The sequence below is a fragment of the Platalea leucorodia genome (assembly GCF_965183815.1).
Source record: "Platalea leucorodia genome assembly, contig: HAP1_HAP1_SCAFFOLD_279, whole genome shotgun sequence".
Taxonomy (NCBI): Eukaryota; Metazoa; Chordata; class Aves; order Pelecaniformes; family Threskiornithidae; genus Platalea; species Platalea leucorodia.
The window spans coordinates 32452-56981 of NW_028121293.1; the positions used below are offsets into that span (position 1 = coordinate 32452).

Genomic DNA, 24530 nt, shown 5'->3' on the forward strand with positions numbered 1-24530 from the left:
CTAACTTTACCATGAGCTTACCCCCCAAACCACTGAGAACACAAGGAGAACAGAAAATTTCAAAGAGCAATTCTTTGGACATTTTCCTGGAAGGAACCTTACAGGAAGAGCCCAGGTTTCAGGCCCTGCAGCCAAGAGATCCCCTTTTATTGAAGAGCTGCTATCTGACAGGCCACATGTGACACAGTGTTGTGCAAGGGTCAGTCACAACAAGATCAAACCTCCACAGCAGGGGTTTGAACCCAGAAAATTATCTCAGAGTAGAATTATAACAAGAGAAAAAATCAGACTCGTGGCCTAAGATAAACTCTGGGAAATGTGGAGAGGAGGGGAGGCAGGTTATTGTCTTTGAAACAGCACCCATTGGAGCAGTTTCCATAACGCATCCTTGAGGTCCTGGTTCCTCATGCTGTAGATGAGGGGGTTCACTGCTGGAGGCACCACCGAGTAGAGAACTGCCACCACCAGATCCAGGGATGGGGAGGAGACGGAGGGGGGCTTCAGGTAGGCAAATGTGGCACTGATGATAAACAAGGAGACCACGGTCAGGTGAGGGAGGCACGTGGAAAAGGCTTTGTGGCGTCCCTGCTCAGAGGGCATCCTCAGCACGGCCCTGAAGATCTGCACATAGGAAAGCACGATGAAAACAAAACACCCAAAGTCCACAAAGACACCAATCACAATAAGCCCAACTTCCCTGCGGTAGGAGTGTGAGCAGGAGAGCTTGAGGATGTGGGGGATTTCACAAAAGAACTGATCCACAATGTTGCCTTGGCAGAGGGGTATGGAAAATGTATTGGCCGTGTGTAGGAGAGCATGGAGAAACCCAGTGCCCCAGGCAGCTGCTGCCATGTGGACACAAGCTCTGCTGCCCAGGAGGGTCCCGTAATGCAGGGGTTTGCAGATGGCCACGTAGCGGTCATAGGCCATGATGGTGAGAAGATACAATTCTGCTGACATCAAAAAGACAAACAGAAAGAGCTGAGCAGCACATCCGGAGTACGGAATGGCTCTGGTGTCCCAGAGGGAATTGGCCATGGATTTGGGGAGAGTGGTGGAAATGCATCCCAGGTCAAGGAGGGAGAGGTTGAGGAGGAAGAAGTACATGGGGGTGTGGAGGCAGTGATCACAGGCTATGGCGGTGATGATGAGGCCGTTGCCCAGGAGGGCAGCCAGGTAGATGCCCAGGAAGAGCCAGAAGTGCAAGAGCTGCAGCTCCCGTGTGTCTGCAAAGGCCAGGAGGAGGAACTCGGTGATGGAGCTGCTGTTGGACATTTTATCCCTCTGCGCTTGGGGATCTGTTCAAGGAGGTAAAGGAAGGGAGAAGTTAGGGCAGACTGCTTTGAGAAAAATCTTTTCCATTTCTCATAGAAACCCCTCCAACTGCCTTTCACTTCTCCAGAAGACCTTTGGTGAGCTCTGGTTGGTGCTGGCTGAAGGTGCCCCAGGGAGCAGCAGGCTCTGCTGGGGGCTCTGCAGGACTCAGTCCTGCCCTACACCAGTAGGTAAACAGGAACTCGATGTGATCTCACATTAAATCTACTTGTGGTATCAAAGAGCTTCTCAGCATTGTGGCTCCCAAGTCACCTGACTGCAGAGCAGAGCTGTGGGGAGTTTGGGTTGTGCCTTCTGCTCTAGTTGCCCCAGCACAGCTGAGGAGTGGTTTGAATGCAGCAATGCCTGGCATTTCTGCTGCACTGCAAGGGAAACCTTGTGGGTGCTGAGATTGGGCACAGGGACTGTCCCTTAGTGCAGAGTGAGGACAGCCGCTCTGCCCATCATCAACCCTGCTCTCAGCTGCCCATGGCTCTGCTGCCTGGAGCTCTTCTTCGCCAGGACCCTTTTCTCTGTCCTCATGTCTGCTCTCTCTCCATGCTCACAGAGGCCATCCCACCTGCTGTGTGCTCAGCTCTGCCCTACGGGCACCTCCTGGCAGCAGGGCACTGCCCAGGGGCATCTCTGTGTGTGCAGGGGCTAAGGAGCAGCTCAGACAAGTCCTAGTGAGAACTGGGGTCTCATTGCCTTCTCCAGAGCAAAGAAATAAATTCCCATCTCGCACTGCCTACCCAGCCAATCAAGAGTGGAAAAACTCAAAGCAGGGATTTCTTCCCTTTCAGGCAATCCGCTTCCTTGACATCCATCTTTAAAATGACCCTCTGCAAATGTCCTCCAGGAAATGTAGAAGTCTGAGCAGCCCTGACCCATGCTGCACCCTCTGGACAGCAGAGGGAACCTGTCCTGCTTCCACCCACAGGTTCTCCCCACAGCTTTGAAGGGCGCTCCCTGGGCAGGCTGAATGCTGACCCGGTCAGACAGCAGAGTCCCTGCCCCAGCCTAAAGCCTCCTGGGGCATGGTGAGCCTGCTCTGAAGAACAGCCCTGAGCACCCACAGGTGCACACCGACCTTCAAAACCCCAGAAGGTGGCAGCTGTACTGCCTTTTCCTTCTGATGGTGCAGCAGGGAAGTCCTCCTCTGCAGCATGTCCTCATCCTCTACATTAGGGAAACTGTGAAAGTCATCCTGAAAATCCCATAGGCTGTGGGATGTAGCAGCCTTTGGATATCCCTCCAGGAACACCAGCTACATTGTCCTGCAACCAGGGACTTACCACGTAGAGGGATGTGAAGATCTCTCCCATGCATTGAGCTCTCAGCATCCTCCCACTCCACACTGCCTTACAGTCTCTCTGCCTCACTCCTCTCCTCTCAGCACTTGCAGGCGGTGCCCTCAGCCCTGCTGCGCTTTGCAGAGGAGCTGCTCCTGGGCAGAGCTGTCTCTCTGCAGTGCTGCCCACTTGCCATCAGCTCCCTCCGTCCCGGGAGCCCAGCCCAGCTCAGCAGCAGAGGCTCAGCCCAAGGCAGCACTTTCTCTGCCCCTCTGGGCTCCCTCCAGGTGTCCCTGGGCCTCCAGGGGAACCTGCTGTGAAACAGGCTGAAGAAAACACTTCTTTTCCATCCCTCAGCTGGGGAGACACAATTATTCCCAGCACTGTCATTTCTCCTATCAGAAAAAGATTTGGGCATGAGAATCAGCTCACCTTGTCCCATCACAAGACAGGACAAGCAGACAGTGACAAGGACGGATCTGCGTTACCCTTGCTGAGGGAAAGGATGCAGATGAGTCAATAGACACATCTCAGTTGTGGGTTTGTAGTCCTGGGGCTAGAAGGGGACTTAGCTCCCTCCCATGCACAACAGAAACCAACAGGAGGTGGGATTCCTCTTGCATCAGGTGTGCAGGTGGGCACAAAGTAGGCACCTGCATGGGAGCTCCTTGTCTCACTTCCCATGCCTGTTAATGGGGATGGAGGGCAGGACTGGGCTGTTCAGACACAAAGCCTAGTGACATTTAACGTGTCAGGGGTGGTCGAAGATCTGTGCAGGCAACTGCAAGCTCTAATGGAGTCGTTTGTAGAGACAGGCCAACATCTGGGGGAATCCTCTTAGAGGCTGCTGGGAATTTTCTTTGGACAACTGAAATGACAGCTGATGCCCAAATGAGGTCAAGTGAACCTGCTCCCACTCATTATGTTCAGGGCAGCCTTGAGAGTTATTCATCTGAACCACTGGAGCCATGTGCCACAGGGACAGGTCAGGCTCTCCCTCTTCTCCATCAGCCGTATTCACTAGGTCTCCACTGACTCTACTGGCAGTTGCCTCGTGTTCATCCCCACATTGCCTTACAGAGATCCGGGTGTCTACTCAATTTAATGTTTAAACGCAGGCCCACAGAGCTCCATGAGATTGCAAGGCTTGCAGAAACAGCACAGGACCAGTGACGAGTGGTGTTCCTCAGGGGTCAGTCTTGGGACTGGTGCTGTTTAACAACTTTGTCGGTGACAGGGACAGTGGGAGTGAGTGCACCCTCAGCAAGTTTGCACCCAGAGACGTTGTGGATGCCCCCTCCCTGGAAGTGTTCAAGGACAGCTTGGATGGGGCCTTCAGCAACCTGGTCTAGTGGAAGGTGTCCCTGCCCATGGCAGAGGTTTTGAAACCGGATGATCTTTAAGGTCCCTTCCAACCCAAACCATTCTGTGATTCTATCATGATTCTATGACCAACAGAAAAGGATGGATGTGTGACAGACACCCCAGATGGCATTGCAAGCAGTGCGATTTGGTGCCTGTGTGCTGTTGACTGATTCCATCAGTCAGAGGCATCAGTCATCAGATGCCATCAGAGAGGCAGGGTCTGTCCCTTCTCTTCCCAAGAGCTGCAGGCATTGCCTGAACACAAAGCACATCACACTGGGGTCTTTACTCACACCCTTGATGACAGAGCCAAGGAACAGTTGAACCATTTTCACCGTGTGCCTGGATACATCTTGTCTTCAAAGAAAGTATCCCCCAAGCACAGCAATGGGTCCTACCAAAACTCAACTGAAACTGAAAAGGGCATGCAAGGGCACCAAGATGAGCTGTTTCTACTTCAGGAACAGCTACAGAAGAATCAGAAATACTGTGGGACCACTGCTAAAGGTAGTAAGAGTAGGTGTAGGTAGGCTGAGATACTCTACGCACTCTTTGCCTCAGCTGCCACCAGCAAGGTCTCCCAGACCTTTGTGCTCTGAGGCAGAACTCTGGAGGAGAGCAACCAGCAGTGGATGAGGACCAAGGCAGGGGTTACATGAGCAAACTACACCCTTACCAGTCTATGGGACTGGAGGGGCTGCACCCAAGGGTGCTGAGAGAGTGTTTTTCACTAGGAGGCACTGGTTCATCCTAATTCCAGTAAGAAAGGCACTCGGACGCTGTGAGGGATCTTTTAAAATGCTGCTCATTAGCACTAACCCTGTAAGGAGAGAATCATGCAGATCATCTTAGGTGCCTTTAGATGGTGGGACCCCCAAGTGGTGCAGCATTGAACAGGCCTCTGACCCCCACACAGCATGCCATGCAGACCCCGCCCATAGAAGACTGTCTTCTGGTTTGGTCATTCAAGCTGCTCTTAGCTTTGTTTACAAGAAACCACCTCTTTTCCTCATCTCTACAGTGAAAGAGCAAGGATGTTCTCATGAGAACTCCTTGCTGCACTGTTAGGTACAGGCAAGGCCACGCAGGAGGCGTAAGGGCTGGTCCTGAGTGGGAGCTGCCTGCAGGCCCCTTGGGACAATGAGCTGCTGAGGTTGTCCTGCGGCCAAGGGATCTGTGCAGCACAGCACAGGCGTGAAGGCCAGGCTGTACGTGCAGCACAGCCCAGCTGGCTGTACCGTGGTCTTCTGGTCAGGATCACTGCTCAGGTTTCCCTGTGAGAATTCTGTGCTCCACCCTGGTGCCACAGCTGAGCTGCTGCGGCCAAACTGTGCACAGCCAGGAGGTGGATCGCAGGCAGGAGGAGCTGGACCCCCGTGGTTTGTCACACAACTGTGATGGTTTGGGATGAAATGAGATGTGGTGGGACAGCTTGCTCATGTGGGGTTCTGCAATGGAGGAAAACAGGCTCTGCTGGAGAGACAGGCAGAGAGGATGAGTCTGGGGGATGCCCCCTGTGTTGAACAGATGCCCCCTGTGTTCTCCTCCTGTGCAGGATGACAGCCAGCAGTGGATGGGGATCGACTCAAGGGTTCCTTGAGCAAACTCAAGCACCATTACAGAAATGGAGATGGGTCATTTGACCAGATCCCTGAACACAAGTATTGGTATGCCATGACCCCTGAGATTCCACTTTTTGGTCCAGAGGAATATGATGGTCCTTGAGAAGTCCTGGAGTATCTCCTGACCCATGTGGTGGTTTAGGCTGTGAGGGGAATCAAAACAACACCTCTTACTGGAGTAATTTCACTTTCGTTGCTGACGTACAGGGCAGATGGAGGCACTCCAGACCTTGCAGGCACTCTGTGGAAGGGTTAGGTCTTCAGAGATGCAAAATGAAGATAATGGTGTTGTGTCAGTGTCCATCACAGAAAAATTTGGCCCGCCTTGTGCTTTTCACCAGTTCGGGATCTCTCCCTTGACATTTTTTGGTAAAACCATAAACTCCTCACAGACACACTTGATATAAGGATGAAAGACAGACAGCGGAAGTGAATTAGGGGCAACATTGAGAGGTATTACCATGAAATGATAACAAAGCTTCAGCAATGAGAGCAAAAGCACTGTTCTAAACACTTCATGCCAGAATCTAAATACTCTTAGGTTACAGCTATCTTGTGAAGTAAGAAGAAATGACAAGAATAAACTGAAAGAAATTAAATTTATCATCATGAAGTAGGAGAAGAAATTTTAGAGCATGGTCCTGTTACTGCTTTTAGTGAAAACAAAAATAAGTCCATAATGTGGCTGCTAAGCTCCCAGCCAACCGCTCACTCACTCTCCTCTCCTGAGGGGTTGGGAGAGAATCAGAATGGCAAAGTGAGGAAGAACTCATGGGTCACAATGGGGAGACTTGAATAGGTAAAGGAAAAGTTGTGCCCACCAGCAAAGCAAAACCAGGAATACATTCACTGCTTCCCATTGGCAGGCAGATGTTTAGTCACTTCCAGGAAAGCAGGACTCCATCATGAGTAACAATTACCTGGGAAGAGAAATGCCAAAACTCCAAACGTCTTCCTCCTTCTACCCCCAGCTTCTATTGCTGAGCATGATGTCATATGGTGTGGGACATCCCTTTGGTCAGCTGGGGTCAGCTGTCCTGGCGGTTTCCCCTCCCAGCTTCTTGCCCACCCCCAGCCTACTTGTTGGCGGGGCAGTGGGAGAAACAGCAAAAGCCTTGGCACGGTGCAGCTACTGTTCAGCAAGAGCTAAAACATCAGTGCTTTATCAACACTGGTTTCATCACAAGCCCAAAACATAGCACCGTAGGGGCCGCTATGGAGAAAATTAACTCCACTCCAGCCCCACCCAGGACACCGAGTCTCCCTTCCCACAACATTCCTGACACCAGTTCTGTCTCGCTCCTGGTCCATTGCAGACCAACCATCTGCAGTACAAATGTGGGCAACAGATAAACTCCTCTGAGGCCTTGCATGAGCATGATCCTGGAGAATGCATGAACCTCCTGGAGTGAGGTCCCATTACTGCAGGGGAGGTGGGAAGGCTTTGTGAGACCAATGGGACTGGAGTGAGAGAGTGGTGTGTGCATAGAAGGAAGTGTGTGACAGGCCAGAAGAAGTCCTGAAAGAGCAAGGAGAAGTCATACCAATGTAGAATCATTCAATGTTTGATTTGAGGGCAGCAGAATAAGGAGGGTGTGCAGTGCAGTGCTGGGATATGGATCCAAATTGAGGAGGCAAGCAAGTCTGGGACAGGGACAGCTTAGGTGATTGAGCGCCATTGTGTGGCGGTGCATCCCCCCCTCCTCTGGACCACCTTACGATCACAGGGAGTCCTGTCAATGCTTGGCCTTTGAGCAAGGAGCCTGGCGGTTAAGCGCCCCTTGGTTGTACCAGGCATTCTTGCATAGCTGGGCTGGGGAACAGGAATGCCTTGAGCTCACCTGGCCAAATCAGTCACCCCCTGACAACACGGGAATGTATCGCTGTGGATCATAACTCAGGCGGATCGGTACGGGACGATCGTACCTGCCTTGCTGAGATTGTTGAGAACTCAGCAATTACCAACCGGAGCTGTGGACAGAATGGAAATTTTCTGATGCCTAAAGTCAATCTTCTCACAACCCTAACAGCGGTGCCACAGGAGACCGTTTGAGCTCTCCTGGACCGCAGTGGGCTGTGCCAGAATCTCCCTGGGAGTGGGACAATTCTCAGAGCTGCGAACTCTTAAGTTTGCATACGGAGGCCTGGCAACAGGACCTGGGCTGATCTCCAGTGCCCTTCGCTCCTTGAGGTTCAACCCTTCACCCGTTGAGACAACCACTGAAGTGAGTATTTCACTGAACTTGAGGGCAATTTTGGATGGGTATCTTTATCTGTGCATATCAAACTCACGAGGGATTTTAAGAGGTATTCTTTTATTAGGCCTGTTGTGTGATTGTGTGTGTGTGTATTACACAAATACTGTAGTAAGCTTCATTTAATCACTTCGTAGATGCTAGAGTAACCAATGATTAGTGACTACTAACTTCTTGTGATTCTCTCCTCATTGTGAATAAACCTAAGTTGCTGCTAAATACTTATAATCCTTAGACATAAACCGCTGACCCAGTCTGAGACTAGGACTGGATCCAGCCGCACCTAGGCTCCTCTCTGAGAAGGAGTTTAGAAAGCACGGCGGTCTACTCTGAACCTCGTGGCTCAACGGGAGGGCCTCCTTTACCCACCCCCCCCTTGTATTCACTTCTCTCTCTCTCTCTCTCTCCATATATTCCATTTATTTACTAAGTAATAGAGTGAACCCTGCCATCAAACTTGTTAAATCACCCTTTTATAAATTTCTATTAAAATCACTATTTACAAATATCTGTGGTGGTGATTATTTAAGCGACCTAACAGCTCATTCGCGACACACAGAGGAAGCCAACCCCTCCCTTTCCCTGTCTGTGTGTCTTTTTCCTATAGTACAGGAATGTGGGTTTCCAGAGGGGAACATTTACACCTCTCACAGTCAACCACGCTCTGCTAGGACAAACCATGCTGCTGGAATCAGTCTCTCTCCACGGTTTCATGAGGGATTGTCCATGATTACCTGAGTTGACTTCAAAACACATTCCCCTGGAAGGACCAAGCTGCCTTGTGGGAGCTGTCAGCCCTTGGAGCCCCAGGGACATCTCAAAGGAGCCCAGAGGGGTCAGAGAAAGTGGTGCCTTGGGCTGGGCCTCTGCTGCTGAGCTGGGCTGGGCTCCTGGGATGGAGGGAGCTGATGGCAAGTGGGCAGCACTGCAGAGAGACAGCTCTGCCCAGGAGCAGCTCCTCTGCAAAGCACAGCAGGGCTGAGGGCACTGTCTGCAGGCACCAAGGGGAGAGGAGTGGGGAAGAGAGACACGGCAATCTGGAGGGGAAAGAGAGCTGAGAGCTCACTACGGGAGAAATCATCACAGCCCTAAATACAGGAAGTCTCTGGGTGTAAGGCAGCGCAGCTGCAGTTCCTGGAAAGACCTCCTAAAGCTGGCACATGCCACAGCTTATGGAATGTGTCAGGAGGACTCTCAGAGTTTCTCTAGTGTAGAGGAGGAGGACATGCTCCAGAGCAGGGATTTCCCACTGCACCCTCAGAGGACTGGCTGTGATGGCTGCCTTCTCCCAGGGGATGGCTGTAGGGGTGTGAAGGTGGGTGTGCAGCCAGGGGTGCCCAGGGCTGTCCTTCCGAGCAGAGTCCCTGCACCCCAGGGGGCTGTGTGCTGGGGCAAGGACTCTGCCGCCTGCCAGGGTCAGCACTCAGCCTGCCCGGGGAGCTCCCCATGGCACTGCGGGGAGAAGCTGTGGGTGGAAGGAGTGAGCCCTGGCAGGGCAGGGCAGGGTTCTTCTGCTGTTGAGAGGGATCTGCGTGCATGAGGGCTGCTTGCAGCTCCAGATCACCCTGAGGACATTTGCAGAGAGTCCTTCTGAAGGACGTTGGAGCAGCATTTACCTGATAGGGAAGGATTCTGTGCTCTCAGTTTTTCCATTCTTAGTTGGCTGGGTGGGCAGTGCGAGATGGGAATTTATTTCTCTGCCCTGGAGTAGGCAATGAGACCCCAGTTCTCATCAGGACTTGTCTGAGCTGCTCCTTAGCCCCTGCACACACAGAGATGCCCCTGGGCAGTGCCCTGCTGCCAGGAGGTGCCTGCAGGGCAGAGCTGAGCACACAGCAGGTTGGATGGGGTCTGTGAGCATGGAGAGGGAGGAGATGCGGGGACAGAGAAACTGCTGCCAGAAGGGACAGCTCTAGGCCTCAGAGACATGGGCAGGGAGTGAGAGGGAGGTGCTGCCAGCAATGCTGTGGGAGTGGGGATTCAGGCATCTCCCTGCCAGCCCCTGCAGTGCAGACACAGTTCCCAATGCAACCCCCAGACTCCTCTCCTACCCATCAGAGCCTCTGCCCCCAAAGCCATGGGTCCAGGTCATGAGTCACCACCTCAGCAGCTGGACCTCCAGCTGAAGGCTTCTTGGAATGTGGTACACAAAAAAGATGCTAAAAGCACTTGCCCTACAGTGTCATCAGCTGAGCAGCAGTGAGCACAGCTGGGTAAGGAAGCTTCACAGCATGTCCGCACGCCTTTCTGTCCTCGCTTCATTCTTTCTGGAGCATTGCAGTGTTCTTGCCTGTTTCTCCACCCGTCCGTGGTACTCTTGCTCTCTGGGGTTGGGGTGGGGATGTGGGTCAGTTTTTGTTCTGACACGGACCCTGGGGGTCCTGCCCCAGGGGTATCTTCATGGAAACTAGGTGCCCAAGCTGCATTTTGAGCTGTGATGAACCATGCCATTCAGTTGACAGTAGTGGAGCCTGAGCTGACTCATTCCTCATTCAGCTCAGGGAGGGAGTTTTCTATGAGTAATAGCATGGTTTTTTCCTCAGAGAAGTCTCCTCTAAACTGTCAGTGTCTTTTCCTCCTTGGACAGGTTCTCATGCCCAGAGGGACAAAATGTCCAACGGCAGCTCCATCACCTAGGTCCTCCTGGCATTTGCAGACACGTGGGAGCTGCAGCTCTTGCATTTCTGGCTCTTCCTGGGCATCTACCTGGCTGCGCTCCTGGGCAACGCCCTCATCATCACTGCCGTAGCCTGTGACCACTGCCTCCCCACCCCCATGTACTTCTTTCTCCTCAACCTCTCCCTCCTTGACCTGGGATGCATTTCCACCACTCTCCCCAAATCCATGGCCAAATCCCTCTGGGACACCAGGGCCATTTCCTACTCGGGATGTTCTGCCCAGTTTTTTTTCTTTTTGTTTTTGATGTCAGCAGAATTTTTTCTTCTCACACTCGTCCTATGATCGCTACGTTGCCGTCTGCAAACCCCTGCACTATGGGACCCTCCTGGGCAGCACAGCTTGTGCCAAAATAAAGGCAGCTGCCTGGGGCACTGGGTTTCTCAATGCTCTCCTGCACACTGCCAATACATTTTCCATACCCATCTGCAAGGGCAATGCTGTGGACCAGTTCTTCTGTGAAGTCCCCCGGATCCTCAGGCTTGCCTGCTCACACTCTTACTACAGGGAATTCGGGCTTGTCATGTTTACTGCTTTTGTATTTTGGTGGTGTTTTGTTTTCACTGTGGTGTCCTATGTGCAGATCTTCAGGGCCGTGCTGAGGATTCCCTCTGAGCAGGGACGCCACAAAGCCTTTTCCATGTGCCTCCCTCACTGGCCGTGGTCTCCCTCTTTCTCAGCACTGGCATGTTTGCCCACCTGAAGCCCCCCTCCATCTCCTCCCCATCGCTGGATCTGGTGGTGGCAGCGCTGTACTCAGTGGTGCCTGCAGCAGTGAACCTCCTCATCTACAGCATGAGGAACCAGGAGCTGAAGGAGTCCATCAGGAAAGTTATTTTTGGGATGGTTCTCAATAGTGGTAAATTTTCCATCACTCTTCAGGAATGACTCCCACGGTGCCTGATTGCAGATCTGTCCTTTGTTTGCTGTTTTATCATTTTTTTTATCATTATCCGTATTGTTATTAATTGCTGTTGTTCTACATAAATGTCTGAATACAAATGACGAATATTGGATATTTCCATTGAGTGAGATCCCAAGTCAGAGGATTTGTTTACATTCTCTTTCTTTACAGCCTAAAGCAGCCCATGGTCTGCAGATATCTCATTGCCTTATCTCTGGCCAGAAACTTCCACATTTCAACATCTGACCATTGCCTATTATTCTCCTGCCAAGCAACACAGTTTTACAAGACTAGTTTCACCTTCCTAAAAACTTAGAACCATAGAATCGTTTAGATTGGAAAGGACCTCAGAGATCATTGAGTCCAACCTGTTAACATAACTGCCTGGTCCACCTCTAAACCATGTCCCTAAGCACCACATCCACACTTTTTGTGATTACACCACTTCCCTGGGCAGTCTGTTCCAATGCCTAACCACTCTCTTTCACTCAGAGAGCTGACACTTTCATAGCATTTCTGAAATAAAATGGGATCACCCCAGTGCACTGACTGAGGCAGGGACTCTTCTTCTGATGTCAGCAACAAGCCCAAGGAATTTCACCCCAAAAGGGCCTGTTTCTCCTTGGAATTGGAAGAGAGAAGCTCGTGGTCCCATTAGTAGCTGTTAGAGAGCAAGGGTTGGAATTTGGACTCACCCCCTGGTATGTGGTGACCATGGAGATGGTGACTGGTCAGTGAGGTACATACCCAGGGCTTTCTCAGATATGACAGTGCAGAGGAAATTCTCCAGAGAGGTAATGTGGAGAGCCTTGGGGTTCTACAGATACAGCGTGTGCCTGGGGTAAGCAGTGACTGAAGCCCCACTAAGTGAGAGATCACCCAAGGTGGAGTCACTCAAATGGAAAGTGCTAAATGCCAATATCTGCAAGTAAGGAAAGATGAACATACCCAACCATCCACAGACCAACTCCAACAGGGAACAGCACCTTTACAGCCACCACACCAGCAACAGAACACACACAACCATGGACAACACAACTGTCCCCATCCTGGTCCCTTCTCTGCTCTGCTGTGAAGGTCATGAGTGGTCTGGTGGTCCTCTGCAGCACCTACCCACGGGCACACACCCCCACGGTCCCTGCAGTGTGGGCCTGAGTCGTGGGTCTGCCCAGGTGTCCTACTCGGTCTTGGAGCCATTACCCACTTGGCAACTTCAGCCTTGGGTGTCTCCACATCCTGGTCTCCTCTTCCGCCAGCCAGCCCCACTTGGAGTTGGCCAGCAAAGCACGTACGTACATTCTCTCTCTGACACACAGACACATACACACACACATGTGCACACACGCGCGCGCGCACACACACACACACACAATTGAGTATGTTCACACAGCAAATAGCCAGGAGCACAGTTTAATACAAAGGCGGGACACACCATGGAGATCAGGCACAGGGTCTGGATGGATCAGCCCTGAGCAGCCCCTTCCAAACTGCAGCTGGCCCCTTGCATCCCTCTCCTTGCCCCATCCACAGGCTTCTTCCTCCCGGTCCTCCTGGATCCCTCCCTTTCTGTGCCCCAGTCCCCTCCCCAAGTAACAACTGTCACCAATTCCTTTTTCCCCAATGGTCTCAGGTTTGTTCCATTTCTACCATCATTTGGTAGTTGCGATACCATGGCCTAGGTCATCCAAGCCTTCACAATGGCACCACTGATGGCTTCCCCTGGCACTGCTGGCCTTGCAAGACTCGACTGCCCAGAAGCTCCCCAAAGCTCCCCTCCAGTGACCCGTGCAGTTTGGCCTCTTCTCATGTCTCTGCTCTTCAACCACTCGTGAGCCCCAGCTGGGACACATTGTGCTGCCTGTACTGCTAGTCCCTTCTTACACGGGTCTCTGTCACATCCCGCAGTTTCTCATGCCGTGTCCCATAGGTTCCCATTTCAGGTACAGGTGGCATCACCCCAGGGCAGGGCCTGACCAGCAGCTCAGTCATCTGCCTGCAGCCTTCCCATCGGGTGCTTTTGATGACCTCATGATGCCTGCCTGCTCCTGGCCAATCACATTGCTGTCATGAGGTGACCCTCCAGCAACAGCCCAACCACGTTGGTGTTACCCACCTCTGCCCTCCCTGAGCAGCCATCTGTGTCACGCTGGGGTTTGTGAAATGCTTGATGATGTCACAGTACCTGCCTGCCCGCTGCAATTCAGTCAGGCTGCAAAAGAAGTGACCTCAAAATCAGCCTCCCAGCTCCGATGCCTCTCCTGGCATCTCTCTCTCCCTGTGACAGAAGGAACCTCCCAGCCAACCTCCCACGCACTTCCACTTTGCCGCCATCTCCCCCCCCCCAGCAATGTCATTTCTGCTGGGCATGCAGAAACACGCTCGCCCGTAGGGACTGCAGAGCCCTGGTGGGACAGCTGGGTGATGGGAGGGCAGCCATGGAGGGCAAGGTGTGCCGGTTTTGGCTGGGATTGAGTCAATTTTCTTCACAGTAGCTAGTATGGGGCTGTGATTTGGATTTGTGCTGAAAACAGTGTTGATAACACAGGGATGGTTTCGTTATTTCTGAGCAGTCCTTGCGCAGAGCCAAGGCCTTTTCTGCTCCTCACCCCACCCCACCAGCGAGTAGGCTGGGGGTGCAGAAGAAGTTGGGAGGGGACAGAGCTGGGACAGCTGACCCCAGCTGACCAAAGGGGTATCCCATACCATATGATGTCACGCTCAGCAATAAAAGCTGGGGGAAGAAGAAGGAAGGCGGGGACATGCGGAACGATGGCGTTTGTCTTCCCAAGTGACCGTTACGCATGGTGGAGCCTTGCTTTCCTGGGAGAAGCTGAAAGGCCAGCAGCAGGCTCGTGGCTTGGAAGATGATGGTGAGGTTCCTTTTGTCTGGTCAGTTGATAGGCCACAAGAAAGCTGATGTGTTGGGATGGCATTATGACATCAATCGTGTCTGAGCAGCTCATAGACCATGAGGAGGCACATGACCACGAAGGCGAGCATGAGGTCACTTTAGTCTCCAGCCTCTTTGGGTGATTGCCCATCAGCAGACACATGGCTCGGATGTTGACTATAACAACACTTCTGCCTGAGAACCTGATAGCCAGCAGCAGGCACCTGACTTGGGTGTTCCGTTGTACCTGGAGGTTCTGGTTTGTTATGTCCCCATGAAGAAAGGCATGCAGACCCTGTGAAGTATCATCTCAAATGCCATTTCCTAGAGCAAACACTACCCAGAAAGAGTGAGTAAGGCCAACTGCATACAGGGCTGCAGTAGGAGGACTGTGGACACCCAGACAAGGGGGTTATCATGCCCCTCGGCTCAGCACTGGTGTGGCCATATCTGGACTAGGCAGAAGTTGATTTTGAGGCTCTGGACTTGGTTTGCTCCTTGCCTCTTCTTAGGAAACCAGGAGGTGTACAGTTGTCCTACACTTGGCATTGCTCACCTTCATATCCCACTGCCCCCAGGAAGAGTCCTGACCCACACATGAGGGACAGGATCTGCCCTCCCATTGCCTGGGGGTGAGGGTTTGGCCTTGCTGCTTCATAAAAAAGAAAAAAAAGAAGTTTTCTCAGCATCTGAGCTGCCTGCACATTCCCTTTGCCTCCCTGCAATCAGGGCCTCCAATTACCTGCTCTAACGAGTCCCTGGGGAGACTTTGTCAGTAATGGGACTCATTAATACTTCAAGGTACTTTGGGTTTTGCTTTTGAGGTTGACTCTTGGAGAGGTTTGTGCAATCTCTTCTCAGTACCTGAAGTTCAAGGACTCAGCACCAAATATACCATGGGGCTCATTAAAATAAAGACCGACATAATGAGCCATGTGTCTTCCTTTAACTTTCTTCAAGTCTTCAAGACTTGTACAGATAATTGGAGCTCTTTCCTAGCATAGTTATGGGGAAAGATTTCATAGAGCTTCTAATAAACATAAGGTCTTATTTCCAAGGGTGTATTTTATTACTTTTCAGTTTAGAGAAGAGGTGACGGCAGCATTCTCCAATAGATATTGCTGCTGAGTGTCTCCTCAGGAAGTCTGGACTGGTAGGAGAAGCTGTCCCTTGAGCTCTGACAACCTCCCACCTCACCTCCCCAACCCCACCATTTCTCTCCTTGCCCACCTGCGACTTTTCCTTACAGCAGACTTCTCCACTCAACTCTGCAGCTGGATGGTACAGCTCCTTTGCACCATCTCCCCCCTGCTGTCCTTAGAGACCTGGCTGCACACAGGCACAGAAGGGTTTTTGCCATTTGCAAGCAAAGGAAAAGTCAAGCATGGTCAAGTTCCATAAAGAAAACAGACTCTGCAAGCATCTGCTAAGTGCAAGCTGCCTCTAATGAGGTTGCCTTTCTACAAGGGATAATCTTAGGAGAACTATTTCAGGTAGGGAGATACAAAGAAGATAGATACAAACATAATTAAAGAGTTGGCTAAGGAGACAATTAGACTGCTGCAAGACAGGCAAACTTTTAAGTCCCTGATGTCAAAGCTGCAACTGGATGGGTGAGAGGAATCTGAATGAACAAAGAGTAAGGCGAGGAGAAAACTGAAGCATAAGGGAAAGGGCTTTTGTCTAGGCAGTCTGCATCTGAAAAGATGACGTTAGAAAAAGTTCTTCTATCAAGACAGGTGAAAATATATGACAGATAAAAATAAAATTATTTTAGTAAATTAAATTTAAATTTAATTTAAATTTAAATTCAATACACAGTATAACAGACAGAATAGTGGTAATGAAGTTACAGGGGAAGATTGATATTTCTTTGGAATATCCCTTTTGAAAGGTCACAGGATTGGTAGAGGTCTCTTGGGAGTGAGGACAAGCCAATGTTGCAGCCATCGTTGAAAGAGGCCAAAAGTGCAACCCCGGGAAGCCCAGGCTGTACAAGCTCACTTGGGGGAGGAGCGAGCCTTCCCATGAGTGCTCTTCGGTGACATTGCTGGGCACCTCAAAGAGCAGAAGGTGTCCAAATGCAGTCAGCATGGATTAGCCAAGGGTAAATCATGCCTCACCAACCTGATGGCCTTCCTGATGAAGGAACTGCTTTTATGTACGAGGGGAGAACAGTGGATGTCCTTTACCTCCACTCCAGCAAGACTTTTGGCATGGTCTCCCTCGATAGCCTCGTACCCACATTGGGCCATTACAGTCTGGATGGGTCAACAAAGAGATGGGTGAAACACCAGTTGGAGGATGAGGCTGAGAGAGCAGTGGAGAAGGGGTCATACCCTACCTGGAGGCCAGTGGGCCATACTGGGGCATTGTGGGGCAGCACAGGGGCCTCTCCTGAGCCCTGTGCAGTTTAACACCTGTATCCATGACCCAGAGGAGGCAACTGTCACCACGTTTGTCGATGGCACTAAATTGGGAGGACCATTCCTGTGCCCTAGGGATGCCATTCAGGGCAAACCTGACAGGCAGAAGGACTGTCCTGTCAGGAACTTCAGGAGACAGAAGAAGGACAAAGAACAGGTCCTGTGCCTGGGAGAGCCTAACAGCCTGCAGTTGCAGGGGCTGGGGACAGCCTGGCTGGGGAGCAGCTCTGTGGAAAAGGCCCTGGTGGTGCTGGGGGACAGAAGGCAAAACATGACCCAGCAGTGAGACCTGGTAGCCAAGGCAGCCAGCAGCATCCTGGAGTCTCACCAAAAGAGTGAGGGCAGTGATTGTCTCCCCCTGCTCATCGCTCCTTAGACCACCTGTACACAACCGTGTCCATTTTTCGGCCTCCACTGGGGAAGGGGAGGAGGGAGGGAGCGCCTGTGGGGCTGCTGGGCTCTTGGCCAGAGATCACCAGCACAGCAAGGGAGGTGTTGGTAACTGGCAGGGAGTTGAGTGGAGAGTCATCGAGCTGCTCAGGGCCTAGAGCACTTGCCTGGGAGGAGAAAGTGGAGGAAAGGGCCTCGTTCAGCCTGCAGAAGGGAAGGCATTGAGAACCTTACAGTGACCTGCCAGTCCCCATGGGGAGGTTTTCAGGAATATGAAACCAGTCTTGTACCCATATTGCTTGGCAGGAGAATAATAGGCAATGGTCAGATGCTGAAATGAGGAAGTTTCTGGACAGAGATAAGGCAATGAGATATCTGCAGAGCATGGGGTGCTTTGGGTTGTAAACAGAAGTTAAACCAGTCCTCTGACTTCGGATCTCACTCAATGGAAATGTTCAATATTTGTCATAACCAGGCCATGAGCAGCTGATCTAGCTGGAGCTGTCTGAGAATGGGCTTGGCTGAGAGACCAACTGTGGCAAGAGCTGTGGGACTTGGTGTGTAATGAGTGTCAGGAGGTAACTCGTTTCCTTTTGATGAATAATGGCAGTGGAGCTGGGTATCACTGAGCCCCAGAGGACGATGTCAGTGACCATGCAGCAAAGCTCCTTCCTCAGAGCTGGGATGTATGGCCAGAGATGGAAATGGCCGGTGGGTGGGACTGGTCTGGGACAAATTTTCCTGGGGTAGCTTCCCTGGGGTGTTCAGGGAACATGGCGCAGGACTCAGTCCTGCCCTACAGCAGTAGGTAAATAGGGACAGTACATAGCTGACAAGACCAGCTTGGGTGAAGAGGGAACTCATGAGGAAGCTCCATAGGTAATGGAATCAGAGAGGAGGAGGGTGCAGAGAGTCACTTCAGATGGAGGAATTTAGAAATAGGAGTGCCTTTTTTTTTTTTTTTTTTTTAAGAACAATTTTGGAAACCAGGGTGGGTTGAGTTACAGGAGCACAGATGCCTGGTGTCACCCTCCATCTGCAGTTTCCATTGGAGGGTCCAGGTCTCCCATGGCCCCTTGTGGTCACTCCCAGTCCCAGGTGAGTGTATCGGGCACACCAGGACCTCCTGAAGTGGCCCTGGAGGCTTCTGGTCAGGAACTGAGCTTGGCCTGCAAAGATGAGGCAACTTTCTCAACATTTATGTAGTACGGGCACATTTTCATCAGCTGAAATGTTTGAATACTTTTCAGAGAGAGAGAATGTTTTCCTGTGCTGCCATCATGAAACTCTCCAGGATGTGTACTGCTCTCGGGAGAAGAAACCTTGATCTTCCCGGCACTTGCTTGACCACTGCTCTGTGCAGTATGGAGTCTACTGAATCTCACTAATCTTCTAGGTATTCCCACATGTCCTGATTCAACTGACCATTTCTCAAGTCATCTTCTCCAGCAGACTGTCTGCACAGATGCCTTTTTGAGTGTCCATCCGGTTTTCCTCCTCCCATTACTCTCCATTCCCTCAGACCCTTCCCGAGCACCCAGGTGCTGCTTGGAGCTTCAGGCAGTTGAAAGCTTGCTGCTCCTGTCTCCTGACTGTCTCTGTAGCCAACTCCTTCATTGCCTTTCTCTCTGTCCTTTCCTACTAATCTCACTGAAGATTTTCCCCTCAAAAGCAGAAGTGGGATTTAGTGGAGGCAACTTGGACTTCATGGACAGCTGACGAATATATTTTATTCTTTACTGAACTACTCTTGTTTTTTCTTTCTTTTTGATTTTTTTCTTGTTAACTAAGAGAAATGCTGTGTGTCTGTACAGCCACTTGTCCAAGGAAAGCAGAAGGAAATGGAGGCTGAGACATTCAGCTCCAGCCTGAGTGGGAAAAGTTTCAATTTTAACATAAGTGATGTGAATTTCAGGTGACCGGTGAGAGAAATGGCAGGTTGGGGTGGGGTGGGTGGGATGAAGAGTGTCTCTAGAGTGTCTGACAGAAAGGGTCTTGCTTTTCCCGCATGTTCATACTTCATCATGAGACCCTCTGGATCTATATGACTTGGAGATTGTCTATATTGTTTATTCTGTAAACAGGAAAATAAAAAAAAAAAATTGAAAAACACATAAATCTTTTTAAAATGTTATTTGTTTTTGACATCTTCTCATTTAGACTATCCTCCTGAACTCTCCCTAATGAACCACACAAGAACAGAGGCATTAAAGAAAACTGCAGAGCGCCCTGGCTTGTTAGGGTACCTGCATTTCCATGAGCCCTCTGGTGCGAAGTTCCTGAACTGCAGCTACCGAAAGGAGATTGAACAAGCCGCTGAAGAAGCCTTTAAAATCTGATTCAAATCTCCAGGACTCTGAGGGTGTCATTGGGCACCCTGAGGGCCATCACAGATGAAGCCATGAAGGGAAGCAGGGGTGGAGGTACCCCTCCCTGGGGGCTGCCTTAAACTGGCAAGAGGTCAGCACTGGTTCCAGGTGACCAAGGCAATGTGCAGGTGGCTCTGCTGCCACGTCAGCCCTTGATAGGTTTCATCCAGAAGGATGGGCAAGCTCTGATCCCTGGCACCTGGGAAGGGAGATCCTTTTCCTCATGCGTTGCTCAGGACTCTTGATGGAGCAGTGTGATGTGGGGGTGTGCGATGATGAGTGCAGGACAACCCTAGGACTGCCTGGACTCTAGGGGGGATGAGGACGGAAGAAGGCCATGGGGCTGTAAGGAAATGGTGTCCCCTCGTGGCTCTTGGTGGCAGTGACAATATTGATAGCTGAGAGGAGAGAGGCCTTGGTTGTGTTGGGCAAGTCCCAGCCCCACCAAGGCCCTCAGTCATCTCCACCGCCATGGGCTCTCCCATGCTGTCCCATGCCTGCAGCTGTTCTCCTGCAGACTTTGGCCACCCCCCTGCTTCCCCACCTCACTGTGTACCTAGGCTTTACAAATGTCTTTTTGTGCTCCCTGCCTCTTGCTTCTAACACAAAGCTGTGGTTTTCTGGGTATTTGCCAAAGCTGTGAATCCCCAAGCAACACATCCAGCTGCTTTTCAAAGCTAATGCTCCTCAGTCACCTTAGATATCCCAGCACCGTACTTACTTATCAAAGAATCATAGAAAGAATCAGAGAATGGTTGGGGTTGGAAGGGACCTCTAAAGGTCATCTAGTCCAACACCCCCTGTAGTGAGCAGGGCCATCTTCAACTAGATCAGGCTCAGAGCCCTGTCCAACCTGACCTTGAATGGTTCCAGGGATGGGGCATCTACCACCTCTCTGGGCAACCTGTGCCAGTGTTTCACCACCCTCATCATAAAAAAGTTCTTCCTTATATCTAGTCTCAGTCTCCCCTCTTTTACTTTAAAACCACTACTCCTTGTCCTATCACTACAGGCCCTACTAAAAAGTCTGTCCCCACCTTTCATATAAACCCCCCTTAATTACTGAAAGGCTTTCCCAGAGCCTCTCTTGCCCAGGCTGAACAACCCCAACTCTCTCAGCCTTTCCTCATAGCAGAGGTGTTCCATCCCTCTGATCATTTTTGTGGCCCTCCCTGGACCAGCTCCAACAGGTCCATGTCTATCCTGTACGGAGCGCTCCAGAGAAAAATGAGAAAAAAGCATATTTTTTTCACTAATTTTCCAGGAGAAAACGTTGCTTGGCGGGTATTATGAATGCGCATAAATACCTGATGGGAAGGAATGAAGACAAGGGAAACAAAGTCTTCTCAGTAGTCCCCACTGACAAGACAAAGGGTGATGGACACAGATAAAAACACATGACATTCCCTCTGAACCCAAGAAAACACTTTTTCACTGTGAGGGTGGTCAAACATTGGAACAGGTTGCCCAGAGAGGCTGAGGATCTTCCATCCATGGAGGTATTCCAAACCCACGTAGACAAGGTCCTGAGCAACCTGTTCTAGCTGACCGTGTCTCAGCTGGGGAGTTGCACGTGATGAACTCCAGAGGTCCCTTCCAATCTCAACATCTCTGTCATTCTGTGAGTGTGAAGGAGAAAAGACGGAAAGAAATGAACAGCACATAGCTTTGATGGCAAACACAGTGGGATCCTGTGGAGAGGGCCCACGCTGGAGCAGGGGAGAAGTGTGAGGAGGAAGGAGTGGCAGAGATGTTCTGTGCTGACCGTAACCCCCATTCACCATCCCCCCAGCTCCTCTTGGGGTTGGGGTGGGTAGAAGAATTGGGAGCAATGGAGTAATTTGAGCCTGGGAAGAAGGAGTGGGGTGGGGAAATGGTCTTGAATTTTTTTGCTATGCTTTCGCTCTAACGAAATGTCTTTTAATTGGCAATAAATTCAATTGATCTTCCCCAAGTCAAGTCTTCTTTGCCCATGACAGTAATGAGTAAGTGATCTCCCTGTCTTTATCTTGACGCATGAGCTAGTCCACCTTATCTTCTCCCTTTGTCCTTTTGAGCTGGGGGTGTGAGTGAGCAGCTGGGTGGGTGTCTGGCTGCTGGCCAAGGCTAACCCACTACAGGACCACCACAGCAGGACTGCTGTGTCCAGCCTGGGGCTCAGCAGCACAAGGAAGATCCTGACAGACTGAAGCAAGTCCTGCAGAGGCTGGAAGGATGGCTGGGGCCTGGATCACATAATGGAGAAGGAGAGGCTGAGAGAGCTGTGTTTGTCAGAAATCCCTCAGAGCTAAACACTGGAGCAAAGACCCAGGCCAGCTGGGGAGATCTCAGTCAATGGAGATTTTCAGAATTGGTTGAGACAAGCACCTGATTGAGCTGGAGCTGTCTGAGAAGAGGCTTGGCTGAGAGACCAGCTGTGGCAAGAGCTGGGGAGCTTTTTTTTTTTTACACACATTTGGTGTGTAAAGACTCTTAGTAGGAAAATGGTTTCCTTTTTATTTATAATGGCAGTGGACTTGGGTACGACTGAGCCCCAGAGAAGGATGGGGGTGACCATGCCGCAAAGGTCCTTCCTCAGGGCTGGGGTGTATGGCCAGAGATGGAAATGGCCGGTGGGTGGGACTGGTCTGGGACAAATTTCCCGGGGCAGTTTCCTGAGGGTGTTCAGGGAACATGGCACAGACCAGGCCCCTCTCTTCTGCACCTTGGATGCCTTGCTTCCTTCACTGGGTCACCTGGCTCTGCACCGGGAGAGCTGGCTGCCCTTCCCCTGCACACTCACACAGCTGAGCTCTGCACTGGCCTTTTTCTCTCCCGCGCTCTTTCCAGCCCAGCCCAGCCCCTCCCCACCTCTCCCCACCTCCCCTGCCCTCTCCCCAGCCCAGCCCAGCCCAGCAGAGCAGCCCAGCCTGGGCTGGCTCCGTGGCACTGCCCAGCGCAGGCTGCTGCAGAGCTCTGGGCACTCACCCCACACCCCAGGCCCTCTGAAGGCCACAGCAGCTGCTGGGGGGAAGACAGCGGGGTTCAGGCTCCCTGTCAGCCCCACGGCTGGTGCTGGCCACAAGGGCATGAGGAAACAGAGGCTAGGCACTCTCTGGCTCTGCTCAATTCATCTTGTAGGTGATCCCCAGCCCCGACTGAATTTGCCTCCTCCTCTCCTGCCACCAGCCCCACTCCCCAGGATAGCACCAGAGTCCTGGCCCTGGGGGTCCTCAGGCAGCTCCTGCAGCTCTCCACTCTCCCTTCCCTGTGCCTGCTGGGTTTCCACTGACTCCCATGGCACTACAGAGTCCTTTTTCATGGATACCTCAATTTACTGCTTTACTTCTCGGGGACTTCACCTCTGAGGGTGTTCCAGCTTCTGAGTCTGCATTCATTCCAACCCTAGGGCACATGGTGAGTCCCCATCCTCTCCTGACCCCTCCAAATTCATTTCCAGAGAGTCTGGTATATGTCATCACTCCTGTCAAACAGGAAGCAAACTGCCATTGGACACCAAGAAGAGAGCCTATAAAGGCAGAACTTTTAATCCAGTGGAACCCAGTGTTACCTTGAGATTAACCGCAAAACCACTGAGAACAAAAGGAGAAGAGAAACTTTAAAAGACCAAGTCCTTGGGCATTTTCAAAGAAGCAACTTTGGAGGAAGAATCAAGGAACTGTAGTCAGGAGATCCCCATTTATTGAAGAGCTGCAAACTGACAGGCCACATGTGACACCATGTTATGCAAGGGTCAGACACAACAGGATCAAATGTCCACAGGAGTATGAACCCAGCAAATTATCTCTAAGTAGAATTATCACAAGAGAAAAAGCAGACTTGTGGACTGAGACAAACTCTGGGAAATGTGCAGACGAAGGGAGGCAGGTTCTTGTCAGTGAAATACCGTCCATTGGATCAGTATCCATAAGGCATCCTTGAGCTCCTGGTTCCTCATGCTGTAGATGAGGGGGTTCACTGCTGGAGGCACCAATGAGTACAGAACTGCCACCACCAGATCCAGGGATGGGGAGGAGATGGAGGGGGGCTTCAGGTAGGCAAACATGGCAGTGCTGATAAACAGGGAGACCACAGCGAGGTGAGGGATGCATGTGGAAAAGGCTTTGTGGCGTCCCTGCTCAGAAGGGATCCTCAGCACAGCCCTGAAGATCTGCACATAGGACAGCACGATGAAAACAAAACAAACAAAGGCCACAAAGACACTGAGCACAAGAAGACCCACCTCCCTGAGGTAAGAGTATGAGCAGGAGAGCTTGAGGATGTGGGGGATTTCACAGAAGAACTGGTCCACAGCATTGCCCTGGCAGAGGGGTAGAGAAAAAGTATTGGCTGTCTGCAGAACAGCATTGAGGAACCCAGTGCCCCAGGCAGCTGCTGCCATGTGGACACAAGCTCTGCTGCCCAGGAGGGTCCCGTAGTGCAGGGGTTTGCAGATGGCAATGTAGCGGTCATAGGCCATGATGGTGAGAAGAGAATACTCTGCTGAAATCAAAAAGACAAACAGAAAGAGCTGGGCAGCACATCCTGTGTAGGAGATGTCCCTGGTGTCCCAGAGGGAATTCGCTGCGGATTTTGGGACAGTGGTGGAGATGGAGCCCAGGTCGAGGAGGGAGAGGTTGAGGAGGAAGAAGTACATGGGGGTGTGGAGGTGGTGGTCGCAGGCTACGGTGGTGATGATGAGTCCGTTGCCCAGGAGAGCAGCCAGGTAGATGCCCAGGAAGAGCCAGAAGTGCAAGAGCTGCAGCTCCCGTGTGTCTGCAAAGGCCAGGAGGAGGAACTCGGTGATGGAGCTGCTGTTGGACATTTTATCCCTCTGCGCTTGGGGATCTGTTCAAGGAGGTAAAGGAAGGGAGAAGTTAGGGCAGACTACTTTGAAAAAAAGCTATTCACTTTTCATAGAAATCCCCCAAACTGCCTTTCACTTTTCACGAAGACCTTTGGTGAGCTCCGTTTGGGGCTGGCTGAGGATGCCACAGGGAGCAGCAGGCTCTGCTGGGGGCTCTGCAGGAGTCAGTCCTGCCCTACAG

At 51.5% G+C, this 24530-nt stretch overlaps 2 protein-coding genes across 2 annotated transcripts; both read right to left on the bottom strand.

Annotated features, from left to right (window-relative positions):
* Positions 1 to 339: 339 nt before the first annotated feature.
* On the bottom strand, positions 340 to 1275 carry LOC309603968 (olfactory receptor 14C36-like; the record flags this gene model as incomplete). Its single annotated transcript, XM_082338839.1, has 1 exon — positions 340 to 1275. One exon carries the CDS (start codon positions 1273 to 1275, stop codon positions 340 to 342), a length of 936 nt encoding a protein of 311 aa, XP_082194965.1.
* A 22102-nt stretch (positions 1276 to 23377) lies between these two features.
* On the bottom strand, positions 23378 to 24307 carry LOC309603969 (olfactory receptor 14A16-like; the record flags this gene model as incomplete). The annotated part of the gene is made up of 1 exon (XM_082338840.1): positions 23378 to 24307. One exon carries the CDS (start codon positions 24305 to 24307, stop codon positions 23378 to 23380), a length of 930 nt encoding a protein of 309 aa, XP_082194966.1.
* Between the last annotated feature and the right edge of the window lie 223 nt (positions 24308 to 24530).